The sequence below is a fragment of the Podarcis vaucheri genome (assembly GCF_965113315.1).
Source record: "Podarcis vaucheri genome assembly, chromosome: 11".
Lineage (NCBI taxonomy): Eukaryota > Metazoa > Chordata > Lepidosauria > Squamata > Lacertidae > Podarcis > Podarcis vaucheri.
In genome coordinates, this window is record NC_138749.1 from 31,225,513 (window position 1) to 31,238,891 (window position 13,379).

The 13,379-nt window shown below is 39.0% G+C and overlaps 1 protein-coding gene across 1 annotated transcript in view; it reads right to left on the reverse strand.

Moving 5' to 3' along the window:
* Positions 1-13,379, reverse strand: part of FCHO2 (FCH and mu domain containing endocytic adaptor 2) — a 68,021-nt gene that overhangs the window by 8,357 nt on the left and 46,285 nt on the right. The window contains exons 13-21 of the mRNA XM_082191903.1: positions 13,025-13,200; positions 11,441-11,452; positions 10,556-10,580; positions 8,065-8,107; positions 4,505-4,599; positions 3,345-3,448; positions 3,114-3,243; positions 1,404-1,515; positions 261-416 (exon numbers count right to left, since the gene is read on the reverse strand). Coding sequence (XP_082048029.1) covers positions 261-416; positions 1,404-1,515; positions 3,114-3,243; positions 3,345-3,448; positions 4,505-4,599; positions 8,065-8,107; positions 10,556-10,580; positions 11,441-11,452; positions 13,025-13,200 — 853 coding nt within the window. The remainder of the gene's footprint in view (positions 1-260; positions 417-1,403; positions 1,516-3,113; positions 3,244-3,344; positions 3,449-4,504; positions 4,600-8,064; positions 8,108-10,555; positions 10,581-11,440; positions 11,453-13,024; positions 13,201-13,379) is intronic.

Consider the following 13,379-nt stretch of genomic DNA (forward strand, 5'->3'; position numbering starts at 1 on the left):
AAAATTAGGTTATTTCAGTAATTTGTTCTAAGCGAGCTCTAATGGAAACTTGCAAGTTTATTAAATCTCTAAAAGTAACACTAGAATTGGAATGAAGATGTTGAAAAAGACGACAAGCATAAAATATACAATGCAATTTACCAAAGCATATTTGCAGGGTGAACAGGGTTTCAGCATGAGAGAATGTATAAAAAGGTAATAATGCAACAAAGCACATTTATAGATTAGATAGTTTACTATTAGATAAAAAAATACAAAACCTGTATACAAGTTGTGCATTTGGAAGAACCTGCTCTAGTTTGCTTGTGTTTTTTACCCTGAAGCAGAGCACAGCTGGAGATGGATTGCTGGTGAAGACTTTAATAATTCCACTTGGGAATGAGACTGTCATATCACCAGTGATTTTCACAATACATCTAAAAAAAAAGATGTAAAATTACAAGCATTACTTTCACAAGAAACTATAGAATGCATGCTACATTTAGTAAAAACATGTCTGTTGTTATAACAATCTAACTGGAAAAAAGTATTAGTTAACATACAAATTTACTAAAATTGCTCATTTATAATGCAATTTTAGAACTAGGAGAGATTTCAGCAGAAAGTTCTAAACATACAGCACAAGTTCTGAGTACCTTTGGAATGCCTCATGACGCCCATTATGGTCAACCAGTGAAATATTGCTTGAGGTCTTTTTTGGATGCTAGACCATCTCCAGTTGGGAGCTGGGCTTTCTCTGTGATAGCTCCAGAACTGTAAAATTCCCTCCCTCAAGAGGACAACTTGCCTAACTTGTTGCCTTTCAGAAACAGGTAATAAATGCTATATCTAGGCTCTGAAATGGCTTCTTGTGTGCTCTTATACATTGTTAGCTTTTATGCCTTTTTATGTAGAAAAGTGGTATATAAATATGGCACTGGGTAGACTTTGTTCCCACGAACAGCGAGATCCAATGCCACACCAGTAGATATGATACTTTTCATCTCCTCTTGGGAGCTACCTGTCTCCTCATCTATTCCCCAGCTACTCCAGAAGGTCACCCAACCTTATGGAGCAAATTTTTGGGGCTACAGAGGGAAGGAGACAAAAGGGAGACCTGTTTGCATAAGCAGAAGTCTGATGTACAAGTTGGAAGTCACAGCTTAATATTACCCTAAGAATCATTCATAAATAAAAATGAAAACCAAGTCTGATGCAGGTATTGAATGACATTCAATAGTTATCTAACAACATAATCCATACTTTCATCAGCAGTGTATTTATCCAAATAGACACTGGACAATATACATTAGAATTTCATTTCTGAAGTTCCATTATTTTTTCCAAAGCAAAAAAACAAAACAAAAACCTTAATCTGTTTTTTTAATGCAAGATATAAAATTCAAAACAAATGTTTCACTAACTTTGTGGGATCTGCTCCTTTGAAGTAGGCATTAACAGACTCAGTAAGGGCCACTGCAACAGGCAAAGTGTCCTGGTTTCCAAGGCTGACAGGGCTAGGGCCACGTGAAATACCTAGAATGCATAGAGTTTATTGATGTCATTTCCTATCATGTTAGCAACTTCAAAGATGGATGACTTCAGCTATGAATTTCAAAAGACATTAATTATTAATGTAAGACTTAATACTAAAGTACAAATATTAGATGATGCAGATTTTAAGATATTGCACTTGGATTTTTGGAAGAAAATACCTGTGCATACATGCATCATATCAACAATTTAATATAGATAACAAGTCTATATTTAACAAAGGACTCCACCAGTTAATGTCAATTATTTCCATTTCCTCTATAATGACTGCAGAAAAGTAACTTTTCCTTGCCCACTTTAAAGTAAGATAATCACATCATTCTTTTCCACTTTGGAAAGAACAAGAAACCATGTAGTTCTACAGCAACAAAATGTTTCAGAGTAATGCAGGTGACATAATATCTATGTGTGGTGGAAGACTGAAACAACACCTACTGGCCCTCTTTGCTCCTTGGAAATAAGGCTATGTAGGCCCAATCTGCAGAACACTCTTCCCTCACACAGATGGCTTTGAGGGCTAGAGACCATGTACACAGGGCCGATATGCTGAGAGGCCTGGCACAAGCACAGCAGGGGGCAAAGCCAGCTGGGCACTGGAATCCCCACACTGTGAATACAGCTTTATTTTTGAACGTTTCTTACAATAATATATAAAACAGAATAAATGCCAAGTAATTCTGTATGTTTTGTAACTTTAAAAAAGATTACCTAGGAAGATGGTGATGAAAAATAAGAAGGAATTTATTTAAAATAACACATTACAGAAATAATTTGGGTAATTATTATTATTATTATTATTATTATTATTATTATTATTATTATTATTATTATTATATTATTATTAAATCTTGCCAAAGGCAACCCAAAGCGGCTTATAACCAACCAACAGAAGGAGGGAAAGAAGGAAGGAAGGAAGCTGCATAAGTTCCTTTCTCTTGGCCTGAAGCAAGAGGCAGAAGTTATAAGACAGCTAACATGACCCCCAGACAACAGCTGAACATTCTACATACTGCTAGTGAACACATTAAAAATGCTTTCCATTCAGCTGATACAATGATTTTTAAGAGAGCAAAGCCAAATTTGTCAAATGCTGCATCTTAAATGGCTTTGAAAATCAATCCAGAAAAATCTGTTTGGATAATTGCTTGTTATCATGAACAACACCAGACAACCAATTTAATAATTAGCTATTTTAAAAAGGCTTTTTCACAGAGGGAGAAAAACTTCACCTATGAAAATAAGTATTCTCTCAAAAAATAAACTTATCAGTACCTCATAGGCTTTGTCATGCAGATATCCCAATTGTAGAAACATATAGATCACCTATGTTTAAAGTCTAAAATCCTGTTTAAATGAATCCGGTCATTGCATGTTTGCAATGTGTGTGTGTGGTGTGTGTGTGTGCGCGCGCGCGCATGCCTGCTGAAGAGACCCTTTTTGGAGTAGCTCCTTTATTCCTAAACAAATTCTTTCACATCTCATATAAAGGATTTATAATTAGTTTTTATATCCATTTTTCAAAGGCTAATAAGGTTTTAGAATTAGATACTACACAGGGAATCACTGATAGACTTCCTTACCAACTGTAGGTGTATTTGCTGCACTTAATGAAGCAGAAGATGATATTGAGGAGGAACTCTCTGCACGTGCCAAAGGAGCTGAAGGAGGTGGGCTGGAATTGGAGGTCAAAGGAGGGCTGAATGGCCTTGGCTTGAAAACAAAATGCAAAAGCATGAATACATACAAAAGTTAAGTGGGAAAAGCTACACTGAGAGATAAATATAACTTAAGGCAAGTTGCATTGCTCTTACAATTTCATTAATTCCACTGAGTTTCCCTGTAGTCAACTTTGGTCTAGAAGCTGGTCTTGGAGGAGGCACTAAGGTACCCACAGAAAGAGGGGTAGTTGGTCTTGCTGGAAGGCAATAGTAAAGATTAATGTATTTCTATAAAATTTACATTTACGAAAAGCAATAAAATATTCTAGTACACTAATTATTAGAATAGAAAACTAATTTAAACATAGAAACTACTGGACTAAACAGTTCAACAGTACTGACCACAACATTGGTGGTCAAGTAGTAACAATAGTATGAAAGCAGCACTTGAAAGTACCATATTTTTCGCTCTATAGGACGCACTCCCCCCCAAAAAAATATTAAGGGGAAATGTGTGTGCATCCTATGGAGCGAATGCAGGCTCCTTGGCAACGCGAAGCCTCCAAAGCGCAGAGGGAGCGCTCCCTCCGCGCTCCTTGGCTTCGCGTTGCTTTCACTGAAGCCTGGAGAGTGAGAGGGGCCAGTGCGCACCGACCCCTCTCGCTCTCTGGGCTTCAGGGATAGCCGCCTGAAGCCTCTGGAGCGCAGCGTGAGTTCCCGCTGCGCTCCGGAGGTTTCGAGTTCCTTTTGCTGAAGCGGGGAGAGCAAGACTCAATCAAGAAGCAGCATCTTCATTACTGTCTGTAATAAAACCAGGCTGATCCGTGATCTGATCATGAATGAATGGGGTGACCTGGTGTGTATCACTGGTACTTGAGGGGTGGGGAGCTGGAACCATTTTCAGGCAGAAACCATGCAGGGAGGGAGAGAAGGAGATTGGACAAATCAGGGGAGGAAAGATTGGACAAATCATTTTTTCTCTTTGTCTCTGTTTGGCTACAGTCATTTAAAAAAAAAAAAACATTGAAAAAGTGGTAAGAGAGATCAGAAAAATCCCAGATTAGAAATGTTCCCCTAGGAATCAATGGAAATCATGGACTCGTTATGCAAATACTTTCCAGGGAACACACTGTGTTCAGTAAGTGGGATCTGCGTGTTCTTTATCAGCATTTTCTTTTTTAGAAATCATATGTAAGTTGACATTACTGTGACTACGTTTGAAAATCCTATTTACATTGCACACTTGTCATTAAAGTTTTCCAATGGAAAAAGAGGCACTTCCACGGGCTTTTCTCTGTTAATAATAAACCTACCTGATGAAGATGAAGACATTGTTGAAGTCAGGGAGGCTGAATCACCAGAATTCCTAAAGAGTGGATCCCATGCCAGGAGGTCATTGTTCCCCTTCCTATAAGTCATCATAAAATGAATATAAATCATACCAGGTATGTTTTTAGAACTGAACTAACAGTTGAAGCTGCATTTGCATATTAAAATAATAATAATGCATACTTAAATATTTTACACCAGAAACTATTCCCTTACAAATGTTGAAAGGGAGAATACTAGTGGTTTTTAAAATCAATATAAAGTATTACCATTCTTATAGCTTTTAATCCATTGTTGCCATTTTTGAGACCTTGGCTAATTAATAATGCAATCCTAACTAATTCCACTCATAAATAAGCCCTACTGAATTCAATGGGGTTTACTACCAGCTTAGTCGGGTGAATACTGTAGCCTTAATCTATTTTTACATCTGTGCACTCCTACAGCTGCTTTGAGCTGCTGGGTTACTGTTTAATAGTCTATTGAATTATCATAGACATTGTCCCTGAAACTGTCAATTGTTTGACATGCCAATGTTACTTTTGCTACTGATGTTTCTATTTTATGTGCCATAAACCACTTTGGGAACTTGTGTGTTTGTAAAATAAGATTAAACAACTGTTGACCAAACAATGATTAAATTATTTTGTTAAAGTAAAGAAAAACATGGTGCATAATGAAGACATATTGAAATTTGCTATACTATATTTTTTTATTTGGAAAAGGCGGATGGAGTGAAACCCCTTCTGTAAGCATCTGAATCAAATTCTGTCACAAATCTGTTTTATTTGACTTAAAAAAACCTTCTGATTCAAATAGAACAAAATACATTTTACACACAATAACTATGGGCCAGATTCAACTAACTGCACCCCCCAAGTTCCATTAGTACAATTGGGCTTTCCCCTGCTTCCACTACGTGTCCCCTGTACCCCCAAATTTACTCAGGAGGGGCAGGAGAACTCCCAAAACAATGCATGGGGGAGAGGAGAGGGCAGTTAATTCCCTCAGACAAGCAGAAAAGTTTGCACTGACAAAGCAATCTGTTTAGCACTCCACTGAAGAACTTCCTATATAATGGCAGCTTGTAAAGGTTCCTGATTGAGCTTTAAGACTGCATAAGAGCAGCACTTCAGGGTGGGGATGGAATCATGTATGGCTAGCAAGTTAATTGATTCTTTTTGGCCTTGGTCTGCAACCATGCTATTATTTTTCCCAATATGGCCTTGTAGAATTTAGGTTGACAATAAGGCATTTATTTTTTTACTTATGGATAACAAAAATATTTTGGCTTATGACAGCAAGAAAGTGATTTATATTCTTCTGGCAGATCATACATAAATTTTCAGATGCAAAGCTATGTACATCGTATTTATGCTACAGGTAATTATCAAATTTTCATCTTAATTGTTTTATTCTGGAAATATTATGTATCATATGATATGAGCACAGGACTTCCGGGGTTGACGCGATCTGGGAATGGCGGATTCCCTCCGAGCTCCAGAGGGAATCGGCTCAGCAGGGGACGGGTCTTGCCGTGCCGGCGACACGGGGACCCTTAAAACCGCAGGCGCGGTGCCTGCGGACTGAAGACTCGGCGGGTGCCTTAAGCGCCCCCCCCTGATTCGCGAAGAGCCTTTTTAAAGGCTGCGGAGGGGATACGGGGGGTGGCGCGGCACTGAGAGTCCATCGCTACCTCTGCTGAGCGAAGCCGCGAGCCATGACCGGAGAGCGCTGACTTCCTTCCTTGAAATTCGGCTGAAAAAACAACCCGTGAGTAATTTGGACTTGGCTTTTAAGAAATTTATCCACTGAATTTGAGACGATCGGGGGATGTGCTAAAAGGAAGTCCGCACCCCCTACCTTGCAGACGATCTAGAGCAACGAAAAAAGAACTAAGCTGGAGTGCCTACCCTGTAAAGGGTGAGTTTTAAAAAAGACAGTGACTTCCAAGATTTGGAAATTTTGAGCAGGAGAGAGGAGTGTTGGATGTTTTATGCTCTGTTGTAAACAACCCCCCCTCCCGGGCCCGGGAGCGTCCTGCTTTGGAGCTGGTTTAAGAAGTGCAGAGTTTGACAGCTGTCAAAGCTGTCAAACGGACTGTTAATAGTGGAAAATTGCTACCTAAGTTACCTCTGGATTAAAAAGAGTTACAATTGATCTAAAATTGTTGGAAATAAAGAAACAATAACAAGACAGAGGACTGTTGGGGAAAAGAATACTAAGTAACCAGATTCCCTCTAGAGGGAATTCTGTGGAACTACAATGGCTGTGGATGGAAAGATACTGGGAGAAATCGAAAGGATGTTTTATTTGGTTGGAATCTTACAAGAGCAGACTACGGCTATGAGTGAACAATTGATGACCTTGACTTCTGAAACAAGTAGTCCTGCTGAATGTAACGAGGACCTCAATGAGAAAGAATCCACAGCTGAACCAGAAATGATAATAAAAGAAGAGGAGAAGACAAAACAAGAAAGAGAAGAAGTGATGTGGGAAAATACTGAGCAGAAGCTGACGCCTGTGGAATACAAACAAGGAGATTATTGGAGTAAATCTACTATAAATCCACGAAAGATGCAGAAGACGAAAGTGGAGGCCCTGGGAGTCTATGAAATTAAGGAATTTAAAATAAAGAAATATAATCGGGGCCTCCACATAGACTCTGACTTTGATTACCTTCAAGATTCATGCCTTGTGGAAACTCTTCAGCAGCTGTTTGCAAATATGGGAAGAGACTTTGGATTGATGGTGAAAGAACTCTTTCGAGATGTGACGACTGGCATAAAGGATTACCAACAAGACCGGCGGAGAGGGACTGAAAGAGACTGGAGGGCCTCGGACGTGAGGAACCCGGGCTAATAACTGTTATTTTGGACATGCTTTGGGAAGGGACGCAAACCGGGGATGGGAGGGAGGGAAAAATTAAGTTCTAACAACACTCATGATTATGGGATTTGGTTAAAAAGATCATTATTCAAGACAAAATGGGAAATCGATGGAAGGGAATTGAGGTCCAACTTAGAAAAAATTAATTTTGTTTGCTTTTATAAAAGGACTAATATTAAGACAGGGAAATGCCAATTTGCTGACATAAATTTGGAAATGGGGATGCAAGAGAGGGGGTAGGGGGAAGTCAATGACCAGGGTTAGGAAATAACATTTTCGGGAAAGTATATATGTTTGTTGTTGTTTTCTTTTTTTTTCCTTTGTTTATGTGTTTACTTGTTTTTTGTGTTTTTGTTTTTGTCTATATAAAATGTGAAAACCCAATAAATTTTTTTTTTAAAAAAAAAATATCATATGATATGAGCACAAATTAAAAGGAGAGTCAGGTAAGCAGCCCAAGTGAAGGATGAATAAATAAAGAAATAAATGCAGAAATTCATCTTTTGGAGTCCCAAGCAGCCCACACCTAAACTGTCACATCAGAACTGAACACTGGACGCAGGAATCTGGGGGGGCGGGGGGCAGGGAGAAAGCCCTTCAAACCTAATATTCAGTGACTCTTCAAATAAAAATAAATGTCTAATGTGAAACTTACTCATTAGATGAAGCAGAAAGCTTTGATTTTGTTAATTCTTCACCTAAAAGATATTATGATAATTGAAAGCCATGACATTTAATTAACAAAATCAGCCAGCTTTATAAAAGTAATGTTTTAAATGGCAAAGATGCAATACAAAACAACTCAAACACTGACATGAAGTGGAAATGCATCACAGTATGAAACTTTTGCTTTTGCCAAAAGTGTTTATAACAAAAATTGCTGTGTGAGAAGGAATCCAGGAAGGACATGGGTGTGGAAGGACATCAAATGCCTGCTTAAACAGAATCAGTTTGTTGGTTTTAAAGATGTATAGTTTTTAATGTTTCCAATGCATTTTATAAATGTTGAAAGCCTCTTTGAAGACTCCAATTTTAAAAAAAAACAGGATATGAATAGAAAAATAAATAGGAAGCGAGTTTTGCAAGATGCTGATCTCAAAATAGTTTTACTGTAAGACACAGGCATTACAATATTCTTCTCAAACTATGGCTTGGATTCTAATTTGTTCTTCTAATGTAAGACGACGGTTGATTTTTGCAACTTTTCTCCATCTATAGCCCCCTGCACCATTCTCAAGAGACTTCCAGGTCTCAAAAACAGATTTTCAGAGGTGCATTGGTAACAGGCCTGTGGGAAAACCCTGATTTGTGAACATGCTCAAAAGGAAATTTGGGGTACAAGTTTGTCTTTGCAGTTAAAGGTTAATAACTTGTATTAAATCAGTAAGTATTTAATAGGTATTTAAAACCTTAAGCAAATCTAGAAAGAGACATGTTTTTACAATTAAGCACATATGTACACAGTGCTGACAAAGTAACTTTTAGTATTCAAGTAACTAATACCTGACAAATTCCTATATGGAAGTCACTTCTATATGGGTACATGTAGATCACTCTGTCATGTGGCAACCTGCCAACTGCAAAGATTCCCTAGCTCCTAAAGGTAAAGGGACCCCTGACCGTTAAGGTCCAGTCACGGATGACTCTGGGGTTGTGGCACTCATCTTGCTTTATTGGCCGAGGGAGCCGGCATACAGCTTCTGGGTCATGTGGCCAGCATGACTAAGCCACTTCTGGTGAACCAGAGCAGCGCACAGAAACGCCGTTTACCTTCCCGCCAGAGCGGTACCTATTTATCTACTTGCACTTTGACGTGCTTTCAATCTGCTAGGTTAGCAGGAGTAGGGACTGAGCAATGGGAGCTCACCCCATTGCGGGGATTCAAACTGCCAACCTTCTGATCGGCAAGCCCTAGGCTCTGTGGTTTAGACCACAGCGCCACCCGTGTCCTTCCCTACCTCCTACTCACCCCATTAAGGAACTAGTGTACTTGTATGATTGCCCTAATGGGGAAATAACAGCTGAAAATAGCATGGGGGATTAACCTGTAGTTCCTCAGGCTTCAGTCCTGATTCTGAATGCCCCGCTCCAAAATTAAAAAGCTGGGAGATCACAACTCTCTAATGTTTTTCCTTTTAGGGCCAAGCTGAATAAGTCTTCTTTGAGCACCACCAGCACACAGGAGAAGAGCTTTGTCACATATTTTATACACATTTCTCCACTTAAGGCTAGTTCTTTAACAGCATGTACAAACTGTTACCATATCCTATAAGGTTTTAGAAAAGTTTAACAGGACAAATATATTATTCCTTTTTTAAAGTTGGAAGTGCTATTAGATATAGCTTACAGGACAATCCAAATCCTGGTTGAGCAGCAGCGGGGCATGGTGGAGTAAGAGAGCCATCACCACAGCTCCATCACTTGTGCTGCCTGGCAGAGAAGGCAAAGGAGCAGCAACTAAGCCTATATTGGGCCAGATGCCATCAAGTGACATCAGTGAGGCTAAGGATCAAGCAGATCCCAGCATGGGCTAGCCCCACCTTGGAACACCCTTGTTTTCGAGCTGTGAGCTACTGCCCCAGGGGATCCCACAGTACTTCTGCCCATCCAGCAAATGGAATGAAGAGCTCCATGCCAGCAGTTACTCTGTGGGTAGAGGCTGGCAGGGGTGCCTGAAGGAATATCTCCACCAAATCCTTTCTCTCCGCAAGCCTGGCACCAAGGGGAGTTGGACTGCAACCTAAAGCCTGACTCTAAAGCCAGGATGCAAGCACTAAGCTTTAATGTGTAGTACAGTTTCTACTGTCAGATTCTTTAAGAGTTCCATTAAAACCATCTAATATCACACAGTCATTTTATAGATCAATTTTATTATGGACATATATATCTATGTTTCGGACAATTACGAAAAGTAGGCAAACTTTTGCATTCTGTGGGTGAGGGCAGGGGGGTGAATTGTCATTAAAGTTATTAACATGGCAGCAGGAAAAAAACACCTTGATTTAGGACTCCCTGATATCCCACCATATATAACTTTCCATTTACAAGAAACAATTTATACAGGCATGATTTCATGAACAGGAAGTTAAAGTCAAATATAAACATAAGAAAAACCAGATGATGGTCAGCAGTTCACACACACTTACTGGATGAATTCCGGTTCATTTGTGCCTAGATGAAAAATAACAAAAATGAACAACGCTTAGTGAACAAATATTTTTTTCCTAAACTAAAGAGTTGGCAGTTGGAGATAAATTCCAAAGCCACCACTAGCTATTAGGCTTAGTACCTCTAACAGGCAAAGTAATTGGCAGAGACAGGTAGTGAAATATTGGGTAGATCTTCTGGAGATTAAGTTTGCAATCTGTGGTAAAATTAACCAATGGTGGCTTTTCACGATATGGCCATCCCATTCCATGCAGACTGCCTAAAACTGCTGCAACATGATGACTGCTCTCTATTGCATGCCAATACATTATGCCACTTAAGTTGGTCCTCTTCCTTTTTTTCTTCATGACCAAGGCTGAATACTGTTGGCAGATGTTTTTAAAGCCAAGCAGCTGCTACTCTGCATTTTCTTGAAATAACCTGTGTGCACATTAGTAGCCATGTGGGAGCAGCTTCAAATGGCTTCTGCTTAGGCGTCAAATTGTGAAGCCACCCTGAGAAATCTGGGCTGGGCTGATATGAAGGTAAATTACTGATCAAGAGCAGCTAGGGAAGCAAAATGCAGTTTTTTTTGTTTTTGTTTTTTTAAAAAAGCTGCTCATATGAAATTGACATAGTTCCCCAATTCAGATGATTGTCATGGGGACCACACTGCTCCACAAGAGGCAGCCACTTGTCACACAGTATAAGGTCAGGGGCCAATTGCCTCTAACGTTTCAAAGTGTCTTGGAAGTGCAGCAAAAAAGCAAGCTTGAAGTTCACCACCATGAAACACACGTATGCACACACTCAAAACAATCACCAGCCCACACGACTAAGTTTTAATTAGAAGTAAACTATGGTAAATATAATTTAATACTTACAGGACTATGTCTCTGATGTCAGCATACAAAATAAAATAGGGAAAACATAATTACATACGATTTGGTGCAAGTTAAATGTACTACTTTATTCCCCTCCTCACAACTTTGAATCTTGAAGCATCAAGCCATAACGTTAATGTAATAAAAAAGCCCAAGTGTAAAAGATAATTTTAACATTTTAAAGAAAAAGGCAAGAATTCTGATGGTGTGGTCTGAATGGTACCAACTGTTTATTGGAGATCTCAAATACTAAAATACTGAGTCACTAGTTGTATATTTGTATCCATCTTTATCTAGAGCTGGGTGTGTGTGCTAACTTCTGGCCCTCTGATGATGTTGGACTACAAGTCCCATCACCCAACCAGTAGCCATTCTGTTGATCTAGAACAGGGGTAGTCAACCTTTTTATACCTACTGCCCACCAGTGCATCTTTCTTGATGGTAAAATTTCCTTACTGCCCACCAGTGCTCAATGGAAGGAGGATTCAGCTTATGCCGTAGAACCCTCTACCGCCCACCTAGAAACCTGAAACACCCACTGGTGGGCAGAAGGGACCAGGTTGACAACCCCTGACCTAGAAGGAGCTTTTCACAAAGGAAACAACACAAGAAACTAGAAAAAGCTCAGATTTGACACACAAATAGTTAAAATGGATGTGTACTGGATTACATAGAAATGTTCTTAAATGAGATATTTTAAACCAGTGTTTCTCAAATTTGGTTCCCTACAGTTGTGGGACTACAACTTCCATCATCCCTGATCATTGGTCCCACTAGCTAAGGATGATGGGAATTGTAGGCCAACAACAGCTGGGGACCCAAGTTAGAGAAACACTGTTTTAAACCCTTCTCCCTAGTGTTTTGAGAAACAGACTCCATCTCATAATAGCAGCAGACACTCCAGTACAGAAAAAGCCAAAGCACAGATGAAATAGTTTGTTGGATTCATACACCTGAGGCAGATATGGTCTGGGGAAGATAAATTTGTAGAGTTAGCCAGGGATATATTTATCCATGTAAAATGCAAACTGTAGTTACGAATAATGTTATGTGACAAGTTGCACTATAGGATGGAACCTGATCGTTTCTCACTTTTCTAAAGACAGTCAAGATGGAACATAGGAATTCAACAAAATGTATTTGCCTGCATCAACTGGCAGGGGTAGGACCATGCCAAAAATATTGTAATTCTAACACTCACAAAGAACTCTCTTTAAACTAAAAATCTGACTTCAGCATATATGATTACAATTAGAATATAACATAATCTGTTCAGAATATAGCTTCAAAAACTGGGCTGGGGTGTTTGTTTCTGAATAATGAGGCTCTTGCTAATAAAAAAATAGCTCTATGTTAACCTCATATGTACTCCCTTAACTCCATATATACACAGGCAGCGTTTCTGCTCTTGCTCCAAAGACCTTGTATACCACATTCCAAAATTCATCCTTTTATCATTTGAAATACGTAACTTATTAAAAATAGGCAATTGAGATATTTTACATTTGTGCTAAAATGGTCAGTTTTAAAGTACTATTTACCGATTGTGCCTGATATACTAAATATTGTGCTCAGTTTACTTACAGATATAGCTGGTGAAAGTGTGATGTTCCCTATTGATTCTTTTAATTCATCCAGTGAAGGCATTGTATAATGAGAACTACTATTTGCCTGTACAGGCTTAATTTCCACATGGAACTTCCTTGGTTCATCATCTTCAGAGTCAGAATCACTTGAAGAATAGAAGTGGTTCGCTTTGGTATGTTATTTGCAGTTAAGGTGAACGTCATGAAGTTAATCACATAATGACTAATAGCACTGCTCTATGCATACACACAAACACAGAACAGCAAGTTAATAAGTTGCTAAACAGGATTTTTAAGACCCACAAAAATCACTGATATTAGTCCTTTACATATTCATAAAGCTTTGTGAAGAG